Genomic DNA, 16,483 nt, shown 5'->3' on the forward strand with positions numbered 1-16,483 from the left:
AGAATAAAGTTATTTGTTTCTGGCCATTTTGAGCCTGTATTCGACCCATAAATGCTGATGCTCCAGATACTCAACTAATCTAAAGGCCAGTTTTATTGCCTCTTTATTCAGAACAACAGTTTTCAGCTGTGCTAACATAATTGCAATAGCGTTTTCTAATGATCAATTAGCCTTTTAAAATTATAAACTTGGATTAGCTAACACAACGTGCCATTGGAACACAGGAGTGATGGTTGCTGATAATGGGCCTCTGTACGCCTATGTAGATATTCCATAAAAAATCTGCCGTTTCCAGCTACAATAGTCATTTACAACATTAACAATGTCTACACTGTATTTCTGATAGATTTCATGTTATTTTAATGGGCAGAAAAAGGTGCTTTTCTTTCAAAAACAAGGACATTTCTAAGTGACCCCAAACTTTTGAATGGTAATGTAGATGATGAGTACCTTAGTCAGAAAATCCCAGGATTGGTCAGTGCACGTCGCCTGACCCGTATGGTAAATGGATGGAAGGAGAAAAGCCTGTTGATATTATTGTTGTTTGAGTAACTCTACCTGAATATGTGAAGCTTGGATATGTGAGGTATGCTGTGTTCAAACCATTACAGTGTGGAAATTGTAAAGGATATGGTCATGTGTCAAATGCTTGCAGACAGGAGAAGTATGATATTGAATAATCTGTGAATGGAAAATGTTGCAACTGTGGTGGGGATCATACTCCGGACTTCATTGAGTGCCCTGTTAGGGTGAAGGAGGTAGAGGTGTCTAGGATCAGGGCTGTGCAGCAGATCTCCTATTTGGAGGCGGTGAAGAGGGTCGAAGGGGCAAAAGACAACAGCGTTGAAAATATGGCAGTGGATACATTGCAGCCAGTTGCTATTGTTTTAAGTCAATCAGGTGATCTCGAAACAATCATTGTGAAGAGGGTGGATTTTGTGGCATTTATAGCCACAGTGATTAATTGTACAGCACAAGTGTCTAAGAAGCTAGATATCATTATATCTGCAGCCGATACGTTTTTGGGGCTCCAAGACTTTACAGCAGAAGCAGTACGGACTTTTGTCGCTAGGAAATGTCCCGCTCTCAGAAGAGGCTTCTGAGCCTGTGTTGGGACCTGATTAGAATTATTATTTTTAAGTTTTTTTACAGAAAAGCAGGTTGATTTTGTTTAGTAATATTTTTTTTTTGGTAGTTGGTACGATATTTTATTTATTTTACCCAAATATTTTCATTTTTTGGGATCTTTATTATTCACCCGCACATTAGGTGGCGGAATACACATTTAATGTATGCGGAAGCCATTATACCATGGAAGCAGAAGCAGGATGATTGTTTTTGTCTAGTCGGAAATGACGTTCCGAAACGTTGACCATTCTGACCAAATACTGAGTCAGGCGGGCCCTACTATCTGATTCATATCGTGTGATTTCTGTATTAATGTAGAAACGAACAACAATTCGAAGGTGCGAATGGACGGAGGTTAGCGCGATCCGCTCATACTTACATTTCTAGCACTCTGTGTTTTTCTGTCAAATTGCTAAAGACAACAACGCATGGAGAATGGGTCCCGAGCGTCATGGTGGGAAAATACGATGCGTACTTTGTAAAGGTTCCGAGGAAAATCTGACAACTGGACCGCTATCGACGAAAGATTCCGTCACCGCTCATCAGAACTGCTTGGTAAGATTCGTAAAGCTCTGCCGTGACCTGTAATTTTGCTTTGGGAGAATATTTTGGTGCTGCTAGGCTAGCCACGATCATTTTTTGGAAGGAACTAAAACGAGTCAATGCAATTTGCAGATTTAGTAGACAACAGCATGTGGTTAACAGTGGGGTTCTGACCCTACCTAGTGTTATGATTTGTCTATTGCAGCCAGCGGTTCTCAAAGTGGGGTTTTCGGACTCGAGGTACTGCATTTAAAAAAATCATAATATTACTAACAGATTCAACGAATTTTGGCAAAGGGATTTTAGGAATAAGTTTAGAGTTATACAATGTTATATTATTAATATACAATTGATGTTATTAACCCTGGGCAACATGGGCCCGGGAGGCGCACAGGGATATTGGTATCCACAGCACTTCACCAATTATTGATTTGACAGCTCAATTATTCTTGTATTCCCCAAAAGGTTATTGTATTTTTTTTTTAACATAAATGCACTGTAATGTAAGCTTTAAAACGGAATAGTTTTCTCTCTGCCCCATGACAAAATGTGTAGAATTGCAGGAAATTAGCTTAAACTGCAATAATTCCTCTACAATGCCATGAGATGGGCCTTTAAAATGATCCTTCCCAGGGCCCGAGACTTGGTTCCTCCGGCCATGCACTGACAGTCATAGTAGAACTTCTTGTATGCGATTTATCTCACTTGAGTTGTGTTCTGATTTATGAGGGGTCCCTGAAAAATTTGATATCACGAAAGGGTTCCCTGGACTCAAAAAGTTTGCGAACCCCTGGTCTATTGACTCAAAGGGAGTGAACACTGCAGAAGGACACCTTACCTTATATGATAGGCTTTGTCGTTTCCTTTCCCATTTAAATCCTGAATGCAGTTCGTTTGGGGACACTGATTTTCCGATTATGATAATATAATTGACATGCCTTATGAGGTATATCTTACCCCATCAGAACCCCAAATAACATTGTATTTCTTTGTTTATAAACAAACACTGTATATCTTCAAAACATGGTTAAAACTATAATTTTGATCGCATGAATGGCCAGTCCATGCATCCATAGCTCCATCTATGAATTTGATTGGTTACATAATATTTATCAAATAAAACTGTTGGGGCTGCCATTTGGTGTTTGAATCCCAGATTGCCCCTTGAACTCTTCCATGTGTTTGAATTGCAGCTTTATTCATCTGGGATTATTTGCCAGAACTCTCCAGAGCTTGACGACTTGTTTGGTTTCACTGTAAAAGATGTCCAGAATGAGATGAGGAGGGGAAACCGACTGGTGAGGTTATTTTCATATTTTCCTTAGTGTTTGACTTCATTTGTTCAAACAACTATCATGGTTTGAACATAGTTTGAACTAATTAAGTAGTGTGTGTGTGTGTTATGTTTCAGTAATGTCTGATGGCTTTGTTGGCCAAACTGTATTCCCCCCCCCCCCAGATTTGCTACAGGTGTAAGAGGAAGGGTGCCACGGTGGGGTGTGAGGTGAAATGCTGTCAGAAGTCCTACCATTACCCCTGTGCTGTGGGAGACAGGGCCCACAACGTCGAAGACCGTATTGCAGGGAAGTATACGTGAGTGCAAGGCATAACGCCTTTTCTTCCTAAACAACTGTGAAATATATTTTTGAACTTCATTGTAAAGGACAATGGGTCTCAACTGACCAATTTAATTGATAAAGTTAATGAACATGTTATTGACTGGGTCTCTACGACCGTGCCTTTGTGTTTGTTACAGGGTGTACTGTCAGAAGCATAATCCAGAGTTAGCAGGTAAGGTGGCTGCTGGTTAGTTTTATGTATCCATCTGATTCATGCCTGTAGGCTAGGGTTGAGTGGTATCCAGATTTCCATACCTTCAATACCATTCTCCTGTACCATACTGGGGAATATGGTATTTCCAGCAGTGCCCACAAGGGGCGCTATTTCTTAAACTAAATAAAAAGCTAACAAGCGCAAGCGAAAATAAACTAAATGCAAGGACAGACAACCCAGCGCATAAAGTTGTACAATTATCTCAAAAGGCTATTCACACTTGATCCAGGAGGGGATTGATTGTCTCTGCTGTAGCCAAGAAGCTTGATCTTGCAAGATGGCCACCTATAGCTAGCAAACCAAATAGACAGCTGTAACCCTGAGCTGGAGAAAATGTACGGTGCCTATAGAAACACTGCACCCCTCTTGGATGTCTTCATTTTATTGTTTTACACCGTGGGATTAAAATGGATTTGTCATCGATATCACGAAAAAGCGGATACAATTATTATAAAAAATATATTAAACAAAGTAATAGTACTTGACTGAGGGACCTTACAGATGTTGTATGTATGGAGGACAGATGTTGTATGTATGGAGGACAGATGTTGTATGTATGGAGGACAGATGTTGTATGTATGGAGGACAGAGGAATTAGTCCAGATAATGTATTATGTGATTTGTTAAGCCAAATTTTACTTCTGAACTAATTTAAGCTTCTGAACTATACTTATGCAATGACTATATTTTTTGTTTATTAATTTGTACAAATGTGTATAATTCTTTTCATTTTGACGTTATGAAGTATTTTGTGTAGATCAATGACAAAAAATACAATTCAATCTATTTCGATTACACTTTTTAATGCAACAAAATGTGAAAAAAGTTCAAGGTGGTGTAAACTTTCTTTTTGGCACATCTTCCATTTGCTCCATGAGCTCTTTGTAAACAAACATACCATGAGACTGGCTCTATCATTTTTGGGGAGGGGGGGGGGGGACAAGACAAAATACATTGGGACGGTATTGAAAATCATACCGTCCGTATTTCAAAATACCACAGTATACAACCCAAGCCTACAGCAGGAATCAATTAATTGTCCATCCCAATACCCATCTGGATGTGTTTAGTTTATTAAATAGCTGTTAGTCCATCAGGGCAAATCTTCCTGGCTTGGTACACAAACACACACTATACACTAGAAGTTAATGAGGTGTTACTTTGACTTGTTCTTGAGGATTGTTTCTGTCTCAACACAGCATCCAATGGTACAGCTTTGTCCTGCAACAGTGATTCAGACACAGAGAAGAACAACAATGGAGAAACGTCATCCAAGGTCTGTATGCCACTGACTACGGTGTAATGTAAGAATTGAATAACACGCACACAGGTCATTTATGAAAATGGATAGTTAATAGCTAGGCCTATGTGGGATTGATTAGCTGGTCACTATTCCAGTCTTCTGGTCATCATTGAACAACATCATCTAGCTGAAGGCTCAGAAATGAATACAAATCACGTTTCTCCCTCCAAATATTGGTCCTGTAGTGTAATACTAAACTCAGCAAAAAAGAGAAACGTCCCTTTTTCAGAACCCTGTCTTTCAAAGATAATTCGTAAAAATCGAAATAACTTTACAGATCTTCATTGTAAAGGGTTTAAACACATGCTTGTTCAATGAACCATAAACAATGAATGAACATGCACCTGTGGAACGGTCGTTAAGACACTAACAGCTTACAGACGGTAGGCAATTACGGTCACAGTTATGAAAACTTAGGACACTAAAGAGAAAGGCTTCTACTGACTCTGAAAAACACCAAAAGAAAGATGCCCAGGGTCCCTGCTCATCTGCGTGAACGTGCCTTATGCATGCAGCAAGGAGGCATGAGGACTGCAGATGTGGCCAGGGCAATAAATTGCAATGTCTGTACTGTAAGACGCCTAAGACAGCGCTACAGGGAGACAGGACGGACAGCTGATCGTCCTCGCAGTGGCAGACCACGTGTAACAACACCTGCACAGGATCGGTACACCCGAACATCACACCTGCGGGACAGGTACAGTATGGCAACAACAACTGCCCGAGTTACACCAGGAACGCACAATCCCTCCATCAGTGCTCAGACTGTCCGCAATAGGCTGAGAGAGGCTGGACTGAGGGCTTGTAGGCCTGTTGTAAGGCAGCAAAGTCGCCTATGGGTACAAACCCACCGTCGCTGGACCAGACAGGACTGGCAAAGGTGCTCTTCACTGACGAGTCGCGGTTTTGTCTCACCAGGGGTGATGGTCGGATTCGCGTTTAACGTTGAAGGAATGAGCATTACACAGAAGCCTGTACTCTGGAGCGGGATCGATTTGGAGGTGGAGGGTCTGTCATGGTCTGGGGCGGTGTGTCACAGCATCATCGGACTGAGCTTGTTGTCATTGCCTGCTATCTCAACGCTGTGTGTTACAGGGAAGACATCCTCCCTCATGTGGTACCCTTCCTGCAGGCTCATCCTTACATGACCCTCCAGCATGACAATGCCACCAGCCATACTGCTCGTTCTGTGAGTGATTTCCTGCAAGACAGGAATGTCAGTGTTCTGCCATGGCCAGCGAAGAGCCCGGATCTCAATCCCATTGAGTACGTCTGGGACCTGTTGGATTGGAGGGTGAGGGCTAGAGCCATTCCCCCCCAGAAATGTCTGGGAACATACAGGTGCCTTGGTGGAAGAGTGGGGTAACATCTCACAACAAGAACTGGCAAATCTGGTGCAGTCCATGAGGAGATGCACTGCAGTACTTAATGCAGCTGGTGGCCACACCAGATACTGACTGTTACTTTTGATTTTGACCCGCCCTTTGTTCGGTGACACATACCATTTCTGTTAGTCACATGTCTGTTGAATCTTATGTTCATACAAATATTTACACATGTTAAGTTTGCTGAAAATAAACGCAGTGACACAGTGAGAGGACGTTTATTTTTTTGCTGAGTTTATAACCTAAAATAATGTAACCTAAAGTTAATCAATATTCATTCCCAATTGCAGCAGTTTTGTCTCATCTGTGAAAAGAAAGAAGAGAGCATCAGTCTAGAACACATCGACAGTGGCATTTTCAAGTGAGTATGAGGAGTCTTTTATTCCAAAACCAATAGCTTTGCTCATTCATTTCTATCATTGATGTCAGCAAGGGTGATTTATTATGTTGTTGTAAGAGCCTGGAATGCCTCTGTCACAGGTTGTATTGTGAAAAGCATAAACCACTGTCGTTGCAGAAAGAGCTGAATGGTAAGTCATTTTGTCTCCACTGACTCACACCAACAAACTTTTCCTTTGGTTGTGTGTTACACAAAGGTCTTCTCTGTAGATCAGATGCATCATTTACAGAAGTATGTTTCGGATTTGTTTTCATTTTAATTGTCAGGACCCTCATCTTGCAAGAGTGACTCCAACACGCCTGAAAACCAACGGCAGACACAAACACCCAAGGTGTGTGTATATTTTAGCTTTTAAAAATAGATGCATATCTTCTGCAGTAAAGAAAGTCACTTAATATGTTCATGTAATCATATGAAAATATAGTGAATCATAATCTCTTTGCTTTTGAAACAGAGACGGTTGAGCTTCTCTAGGAAGTAAGTATGGAATTGAGGTATGCATGTCGTAGGGTGGTCTGGTTCTTTGATTCTGTCCAGCTGACCTGCTCTGTTCTCAGGGTGGAGTTCATGCTGCTTTATCTAGATTCTTTGCTGACAAACAGTTCAGTAAATGTGTGTCTCTCATTCATAATATGGACTGGATTCTTTGGGGACTATTTTCTGAACACTGCGCACATTCTCCATTATTTTTTGTCAGACAGAAAGTCACATCATCAAGAAAGTCCAAACACAGGAGGATACTGGATAACTCCTCAGACTCAGGTTTCTTTATTGTTCCTGTAGCCTCCTTTTTCATCACCTTGATCATTTTTTAAATAAAGTTTTATACAAAGACATGAGTGACACATTGCATTGATTGGTGTGTTCTGTAACAGATGGAGATGTGAATAGGATTGATATGGAGTTTTCCCCTCTGGAGTCCAATCTAGAAGACCGTGTCAACTCTGAACACAGGTAATGGTGCTCTTATCTAGTTTCAGTTAAACTACTATCAATGGAGGCAGTGTATGTTTTTATTCTTTTTACATTTACATTTAAGTCATTTAGCAGACGCTCTTATCCAGAGCGACTTACAAAATGGTGCATTCACCTTATGATATCCAGTGGAACATCCACTTTACAATAGTGCATCTAAATCTTTTAAGGGGGGTTTAGAAGGATTACTTTATCCTATCCTAGGTATTCCTTAAAGAGGTGGGGTTTCAGGTGTCTCCGGAAGGTGGTGATTGACTCCGCTGTCCTGGCGTCGTGAGGGAGCTTGTTCCACCATTGGGGTGCCAGAGCAGCGAACAGTTTTGACTGGGCTGAGCGGGAACTGTGCTTCCTCAGAGGTAGGGGGGCCAGCAGGCCAGTGGTGGATGAACGCAGTGCCCTTGTTTGGGTGTAGGGCCTGATCAGAGCCTGAAGGTATGGAGGTGCCGTTCCCTTCACAGCTCCGTAGGCAATCACCATGGTCTTGTAGCGGATGCGAGCTTCAACTGGAAGCCAGTGGAGAGAGCGGAGGAGCGGGGTGACGTGAGAGAACTTGGGAAGGTTGAACACCAGACGGGCTGCGGCGTTCTGGATGAGTTGTAGGGGTTTAATGGCACAGGCAGGGAGCCCAGCCAACAGCGAGTTGCAGTAATCCAGACGGGAGATGACAAGTGCCTAGATTAGGACCTGCGCCGCTTCCTGTGTGAGGCAGGGTCGTACTCTGCGAATGTTGTAGAGCATGAACCTACAGGATCGGGTCACCGCCTTGATGTTAGTGGAGAACGACAGGGTGTTGTCCAGGATCACGCCAAGGTTCTTAGCACTCTGGGAGGAGGACACAAGGGAGTTGTCAACCGTGATGGCGAGATCATGGAACGGGCAGTCCTTCCCCGGGAGGAAGAGCAGCTCCGTCTTGCCGAGGTTCAGCTTGAGCTGGTGATCCGTCATCCACACTGATATGTCTGACAGACATGCAGAGATGCGATTCGCCGCCTGGTTATCAGAAGGGGGAAAGGAGAAGATTAATTGTGTGTCGTCTGCATAGCAATGATAGGAGAGACCATGTGAGGATATGACAGAGCCAAGTGACTTGGTGTATAGCGAGAATAGGAGAGGGCCTAGAACAGAGCCCTGGGGGACACCAGTGGTGAGAGCGCATGGTGCGGAGACAGATTCTCGCCACGCCACCTGGTAGGAGCGACCTGTCAGGTAGGACGCAATCCAAGCGTGGGCCGCGCCGGAGATGCCCAACTCGGAGAGGGTGGAGAGAAGGATCTGATGGTTCACAGTATCAAAGGCAGCAGATAGGTCTAGAAGGATGAGAGCAGAGGAGAGAGAGTTAGCTTTAGCAGTGCGGAGAGCCTCCGTGACACAGAGAAGAGCAGTCTGCTGAATGCCCAGTCTTGAAACCTGACTGATTAGGATCAAGAAGGTCATTCTGAGAGAGATAACAGGAGAGCTGGCCAAGGACGGCACGTTCAAGAGTTTTGGAGAGAAAAGAAAGAAGGGATACTGGTCTGTAGTTGTTGACATCGGAGGGATCGAGTGTAGGTTTTTTCAGAAGGGGTGCAACTCTCGCTCTCTTGAAGACGGAAGGGACGTAGCCAGCGGTCAAGGATGAGTTGATGAGCGAGGTGAGGAAGGGGAGAAGGTCTCCGGAAATGGTCTGGAGAAGAGAGGAGGGGATAGGGTCAAGTGGGGAGGTTGTTGGGCGGCCGGCCGTCACAAGATGCGAGATTACATCTGGAGAGAGAGGGGAGAAAGAGGTCAAAGCACAGGGTAGGGCAGTGTGAGCAGGACCAGCGGTGTCGTTTGACTTAGCAAACGAGGATCGGATATCGTCAACCTTCTTTTCAAAATGGTTGACGAAGTCATCCGCAGAGAGGGAGGAGGGGGGAGGGGGAGGAGGATTCAGGAGGGAGGAGAAGGTAGCAAAGAGCTTCCTAGGGTTAGAGGCAGATGCTTGGAATTTAGAGTGGTAGAAAGTGGCTTTAGCAGCAGAGACAGAAGAGGAGAATGTAGAGAGGAGTGAGTGAAAGGATGCCAGGTCCGCAGGGAGGCGAGTTTTCCTCCATTTCCGCTCGGCTGCCCGGAGCCTTGTTCTGTGAGCTCGTAGTGAGTCGTCGAGCCACGGAGCAGGAGGGGAGGACCGAGCCGGCCTGGAGGATAGGGGACAGAGAAAATCAAAGGATGCAGAAAGGGAGGAGAGGAGGGTTGAGGAGGCAGAATCAGGAGATAGGTTGGAGAAGGTTTGAGCAGAGGGAAGAGATGATAGGATGGAAGAGGAGAGAGTAGTGGGAGAGAGAGAGCGAAGGTTGGGACGGCGCAATACCATCCGAGTAGGGGCAGAGTGGGAAGTGTTGGATGAGAGCAAGAGGGAAAAGGATACAAGGTAGTGGTCGGAGATTTGGAGGGGTGTTGCAATGAGATTAGTGGAAGAACAGCATCTAGTAAAGATGAGGTCAAGCGTATTGCCTGCCTTGTGAGTAGGGGGGGAAGGTGAGAGGGTGAGGTCAAAAGAGGAGAGGAGTGGAAAGAAGGAGGCAGAGAGGAATGAGTCAAAGGTAGACGTGGGGAGGTTAAAGTCACCCAGAACTGTGAGAGGTGAGCCATCCTCAGGAAAGGAACTTATCAAGGCGTCAAGCTCATTGATGAACTCTCCAAGGGAACCTGGAGGGCGATAAATGATAAGGATGTTAAGCTTGAAAGGGCTGGTAACTGTGACAGCATGGAATTCAAATGAGGAGATAGACAGATGGGTCAGGGGAGAAAGAGAGAATGTCCACTTGGGAGAGATGAGGATTCCAGTGCCACCACCCCGCTGGCTCGATGCTCTAGGGGTATGCGAGAACACGTGGGCAGACGAAGAGAGAGCAGTAGGAGTAGCAGTGTTATCTGTGGTAATCCATGTTTCCGTCAGCGCCAGGAAGTCTAGGGACTGGAGGGTAGCATAGGCTGAGATGAACTCAGCCTTGTTGGCTGCAGACCGGCAGTTCCAGAGGCTGCCGGAGACCTGGAACTCCACGTGGGTCGTGTGCGCTGGGACCACCAGGTTAGAGTGGCAGCGGCCACGCGGTGTGAAGCGTTTGTATGGCCTGTGCAGAGAGGAGAGAACAGGGATAGACAGACACATAGTTGACAAGCTACAGAAGTGTTGTTTCTTGTATTATTGTCTCCTGTGTCTTTAGAGAACTGTTTCACTTTGATATCCTTTTTCTTCTGTCCTGATTTTCTCTTTCTTTTCTTCTGTTAACTAGATATTCTTTGTTGTTCTTCGTTAGCTAGCTAGCTTCTTCCAAAAGAGTCCCTAGCAACTGCTTAGCAACTGGTAAACAATTCAGCTTGCTAAGATAACTACAATTTTATGAAAAATGGTTATTTTTCAAAAGCCTATCTTCTTTGTTTGTTGCTTGTTTTTTCTCCTATTCAGTCTTGCAGTTGTCTTTTGCTTTTTTCCGATGTACTTCACTCTAAAAACCATGTAAATTTCAATATTTGTAGGAGCTCAGTTTTCAGCTGCTGCTGCTCAAATTGGAGTTTTTAATTGTTTAACCAGGTAGGCCAGTTGAGAACAAGTTCTCATTTACAACTGTGACCTGGCCAAGATAAAGCAAAGCAGTGCCACAAAAACAAGAGTTACACATGGGATAAACAAACATACAGTCAATAACACAATAGAAAAATCTGTATACAGTGCGTGCAAATGTAGAGACATTAGGGAGGTAAGGCAATAAATAGTCCATAGAGGTGAAATAAATAAAATGTAGCATTAACACTGGAGTGATAGATGTGCAAGTAGAGATACTGGGGTGCAAAAAAATTAAATAATAACAATATGGGGATGAGGTAGTTGAGTGTGCTATTTACAGATGGACTGTGTACAGTGATCAGTAAACTGCTCTGACAGCTGATGCTTAAAGTTAGAGAAGGTGATATAAGACTCCAGCTTCAGTTTTACTAGGGTATGTTTGGCAGCATGAGTGAAGGAGGCTTTGTTTTGTGAAATAGGAAGCCGATTCTAGATTTAATTTTGGATTGGAGATGCTTAATGTGAGTTTGGAAGGAGAGTTTACAGTCTAACCAGACACCCAGGTATTTGTAGTTGTCCATGTATTCTAGGTCAGAACTGTCCAGAGTAGTGATGCTAGAGGGCGGGAGGGTGCGGGCAGCAATCGATTGAAGAGCATGCACTTAGTTTTTAAAAGCAGTTGGAGGCCACGGAAGTAGTGTTGTATGGCATTGAAGGTCGTTTGGAGGTTTATTCTGACAAATTTCTTTACCTACCAAGGCTCTCTGTCAAGGTTGTTCAAATCGCATGTTATCATTTCGGTGTTGGGGCGTTTCCGGTGTAGGCCAAATGTTCTAAAAAGGGAAGGAGGGAGACAGTTGCCTGCCTCTGTAGCGTACAGTGACACGATGATTAATTTTGCTCTCTTACTTCACAGTAATCATGTTGAGACCCCCATAGCTTCCACCACAGGTAAAACATGTCAGGACACACATTAACACACCACATTACCAGGGTGTTTAATATCAAACCTAATGATATCAAACCAACTGTCATTTTCCTTAGGAAATCAGCCAGCACCTGAAGATGGGGACTCTACATCCATCGACTCAGTGAGTTAGTTACATGGCTTTATTTCTCTGACTACTCGTCCAATACTTCTCCTGTGGCATTACTGTATCTCTATACTGGTCCTAAACCATTGATTCAACCATAAGGTGATACAGAGGTTGGTGAGTACGGCCCAGTACATCACTGGGGCCAAGCTCCCTGCCATCCAGGACCTCTATACCAGGCGGTGTCAGAGGAAGGCCCAAACATTTTTCTGACTCCATCCACCAAAGCCATAGACTGTTCTGTCTGCTACTGCACTGTAACGGTACCAAGTCTGGGACCAACAGGACCCTGAACACCTATCCTCAAGCCATGAGGCTACTTTACAAGACTGCTAAATAACTAATCATATGGCTACTCAGACTACCTTCACTGGCCTTTTTTTTTGCACTCTCTATACACACACAGGACTCTCTCACACACACACAGTCTACATAAACAAAACATATACATACTGACGCCACACACACACTCACCACATATGTTGCTGCTACTGTCCATCTATCACTTTAACCCTACCTATATGTACATCTCTACCTCAATTACCTCGTACCCCTGCACATTGACTCGTCACTTTAAACCTACCTATATGTACATCTCTACCTCAATTACCTCGTACCCCTGCACATTGACTCGTCACTTTAACCCTACCTATATGTACATCTCTACCTCAATTACCTCGTACCCCTGCACATTGACTCGTCACTTTAACCCTACCTATATGTACATATCTACCTCAATTACCTCGTATCCCTGCACATTGACTCGTCACTTTAACCCTACCTATATGTACATCTCTACCTCAATTACCTCGTACCCCTGCACATTGACTCGTCACTTTAACCCTACCTATATGTACATCTCTACCTCAATTACCTCGTACCCCTGCACATTGACTCGTCACTTTAACCCTACCTATATGTACATCTCTACCTCAATTACCTCGTACCCCTGCACATTGACTCGTCACTTTAACCCTACCTATATGTACATATCTACCTCAATTACCTCGTACCCCTGCACATTGACTCGTCACTTTAACCTTACCTATATGTACATCTCTACCTCAATTACCTCGTACCCCTGCACATTGACTCGTCACTTTAACCCTACCTATATGTACATATCTACCTCAATTACCTCGTACCCCTGCACATTGACTCGTCACTTTAACCCTACCTATATGTACATATCTACCTCAATTACCTCGTATCCCTGCACATTGACTCGTCACTTTAACCCTACCTATATGTACATATCTACCTCAATTACCTCGTATCCCTGCACATTGACTCGTCACTTTAACCCTACCTATATGTACATCTCTACCTCAATTACCTCGTACCCCTGCACATTGACTCGGTACTGGTACTCCCTGTACATAGCCATGTTATTTCTACTCATTATTCACTGTGTATTTATTCCTTGTGTCACTGTTTCTATTTGTATTTTTTAATCTTTATCTTTAACCCTGCATTGTTGGAAAAGGACTCATAAGTAAGCATTTCACCGTTAGTCAACAGCTGTTGTTTTTGAAGAATGCGACATATAATTTGATTTGATCTCTCCAGGATGCTGGGTCCCAGAGTCTTTTGCTGCCAGTGATGCTGTGTGTTGCATCTGAAGAACCCTCTGGGGCCATAGGTAGATACAGCTCCTCACCTGCACGCTCACTTTTCATTTGACTAAATTCTTACATACAACACCTCCCTACTAGCCAGGAAGGGAGAAACTCAATGAAATAGTTGAGTTCTATCATCTCGCTCCCTCTGTGTTCTCTCTATCCTCTCTGCGTCTTGTCAAGGTTCTGTTCCGCACTCACCTGGTTCACCACACGGCAGCTCTCACTCACCTGGACCTGCTCATGATCCCATCTCGCCTGTCCACTCACCTGACTGCTCGTCCGTCCACTCTGGTCCACTCAATATCACCAGCACAGCTATTGTGTGTTATGGGCCAGTGTCCTCTCCATCTCCCTCTACTCCCTCTCCACACTCCGTCTCCCAGTGTCCCCTGGCAAGACCTGGAGGCCCGGGTTCACCTGGTGGTTCTGGCTCCGGCAATGCAGCCAGCAAGGTGTTCTGGAGGAGGTGTAACGAAGCAGGCTGTACAGAGTCCATCTTCACCACCTTCATCTCTGACATGGTCGGCATCTCCAAGAGGATCCTGTCAGATCAGGCCAGTCAGGAGGGTGAGTGGAACGGCTGGGGGGGGGGGCTGGTATATTAAATAAAACCGTCACCAATTGAACACTGTTAGGAGAATATAATCAGAATTGCAGGCTTCATTTATTTTCTTTCGTATGTTTTTGCTTTCTCTGTCTTCCTTCACAGATTATGATCTCTCTCTGAGAGTGATTGAGGCCTCTGGAAAATTATCAAAGATGCTTTCACAGCAGAAGAGAGGTGAGAATTAGTGGATTAATAACAGGGTTATAGGAGTTTTTATAGCGTTGTGCAAATGGTAAGGCTTCTTATTTTCAAAGCTTGTGAAGCCTGTATTCATATTTTTCTAGCCCAGACCCATTGTTTGTTGTATGCTCTGTAAGTTGCTCTACGTGCACTTCGTGTGCCTTTAAACAACTAAAATGATGCAAATATAAATCAAATGTATTCTCCATCCTTTGTTCAGCGTTTCAGAAGAAGCAAATGGAGCTACAGAGAGCTACGGCAGCCATAAGAGAAGCCAGGTCAGCCCTGAAAAGATGAGCAGCACTGCCAGATAAATTACAGCCCTCAAAGTTCAATTCACCTTACCTCACTTTTAAAGGTGTATTATTCAGCCATATATTTATCATTTGATTTCTCAATGGTTTTTGAAAAAAGTTGTTCCGCTTTCTTACCTTATCATAATACCAAACACATAACCTAATCTTATATTACCAACGTGTTCATATTTATATATAGTAGAAGCAATTGTCGAAGAAGAAGAGGCTGGCTTTTTCACTTGCCAGAAAAGGGACTTTATAGCTTCACCAATGTAAAAAAATTATGTACAGTACCAGTCAAGTTTGGACACGCCTACTCATTCAAGGGTTTTACTTTTTTTGTACTATTTTGGGGCGGGTATTTATTTTAAAAAAAATTGTAGAATAATAATGAAGACATCTAGGAAATAACACATGGAATCATGTAGTAAACAAAAGTGTTAAACAAATGAAAATATATATTTTAGATTCTTCAAAGTAGCCACCCTTACCTTGATGACAGCTTTGCACACTCTTGGCATTCTCTCAACCAGCTTCACCTGGAATGTTTTTCCAACAGTCTTGAAGGAGTTCACACATATGCTGAGCACTTGTTGGCTGCTTTTCCTTCACTCTCCCTTTCAACTCATCCCAAACCATCTCAATTGGGTTGAGATCAGGTGATTGTGGAGGCCAGATCATCTGATGCAGCACTCCATCGCTTTCCTTCTTGGTCAAACAGCCAGGAGGTGTGTTGGGTTATTGTCCTGTTGAAAAACAAATGATAGTCCCACTAAGCGCAAACTAAATGGGATGGCGTATCGCTGAAGAATGCTGTGGTGGCCATGCTGGTTAAGTGTGCCTTGAATTCTAAATAAATCACTGACAGTGTCACCAGCAAAGCACCATCACACCTCTTCCTCCATGCTTCACAGTGGGAACCATACATGCGGAGATCATCCGTTCACCTACTCTGCTTATTACAAAGACAATAGCTCACATTTGGACTAATCAGACCAAAGGACAAATTTCCAGTTGTCTAATGTCCATTGCTCAAGTTTCTTGGCCCAAGCAAGTCTCTTCTTTATTATTGGTGTCCTTTAGTATTGGTTTCTTTTCAGAAATTCAAACATGAAGGCCTGATTTTTAGGCACGGACACACCTACTCACTCCTCTGAACAGTTGATGTTGAGATGTCTGTTACTTGAACTCTGTGAAGCATTTATTTGGGCTACAATCTGAGGTGCAGTTCACTGTTAATAAACTTATCCTCTGCAGCAGAGGTAACTCTGGGTCTTCCTTTTCTGTGGCGGGCCTCATGAGAGCCAGTTTCATCAGCCGTTGAAGAAACTGTTAATGTTCTGCATTGACAGACCTTCATGTCTTAAGGTAATGAGGGACTGTTGTTACTCTTTGATTATTTGGGCTATACTTGCCATAATATGGACTTGGTCTTTTACCAAATAGGGTTATCTTCTGTATACCACCCCTACCTTGTGACAACACAGCTTATTGGCTCAAATGCATTAAGGAAAGAAATTCCACAAATTAACTTTTAACAACACCTATTAATTGAAATGCAGTCCAGGTGACTATCTCATGAAGCTGGTTG

General features: G+C 43.6%; 1 protein-coding gene across 2 annotated transcripts; it reads left to right on the forward strand.

The window, feature by feature from the left end:
• The first annotated feature begins 1,337 nt into the window (after positions 1 to 1,337).
• On the forward strand, positions 1,338 to 14,901 carry phf11 (PHD finger protein 11). 2 transcript variants are annotated; one of them, XM_014164656.2, is made up of 17 exons: positions 1,338 to 1,683; positions 2,865 to 2,969; positions 3,131 to 3,264; positions 3,428 to 3,462; positions 4,704 to 4,780; positions 6,486 to 6,553; positions 6,673 to 6,722; positions 6,859 to 6,923; positions 7,047 to 7,069; positions 7,290 to 7,354; positions 7,468 to 7,546; positions 12,010 to 12,044; positions 12,138 to 12,184; positions 13,757 to 13,829; positions 13,990 to 14,376; positions 14,519 to 14,590; positions 14,817 to 14,901. In XM_014164656.2, exons 1-17 carry the CDS (start codon positions 1,564 to 1,566, stop codon positions 14,891 to 14,893), a joined length of 1,512 nt encoding a protein of 503 aa, XP_014020131.2. In that variant the 5' UTR covers positions 1,338 to 1,563; the 3' UTR covers positions 14,894 to 14,901. The 2 variants fall into 2 exon arrangements, with proteins under 2 accessions (XP_014020131.2, XP_014020130.2); XM_014164655.2 differs by having other exon boundaries at positions 1,339 to 1,683; positions 6,483 to 6,553.
• The last annotated feature ends 1,582 nt before the right edge of the window (positions 14,902 to 16,483 follow it).

The sequence above is a fragment of the Salmo salar genome, chromosome ssa21, assembly GCF_905237065.1.
Source record: "Salmo salar chromosome ssa21, Ssal_v3.1, whole genome shotgun sequence".
In the NCBI taxonomy this organism is placed as follows: Eukaryota; Metazoa; Chordata; class Actinopteri; order Salmoniformes; family Salmonidae; genus Salmo; species Salmo salar.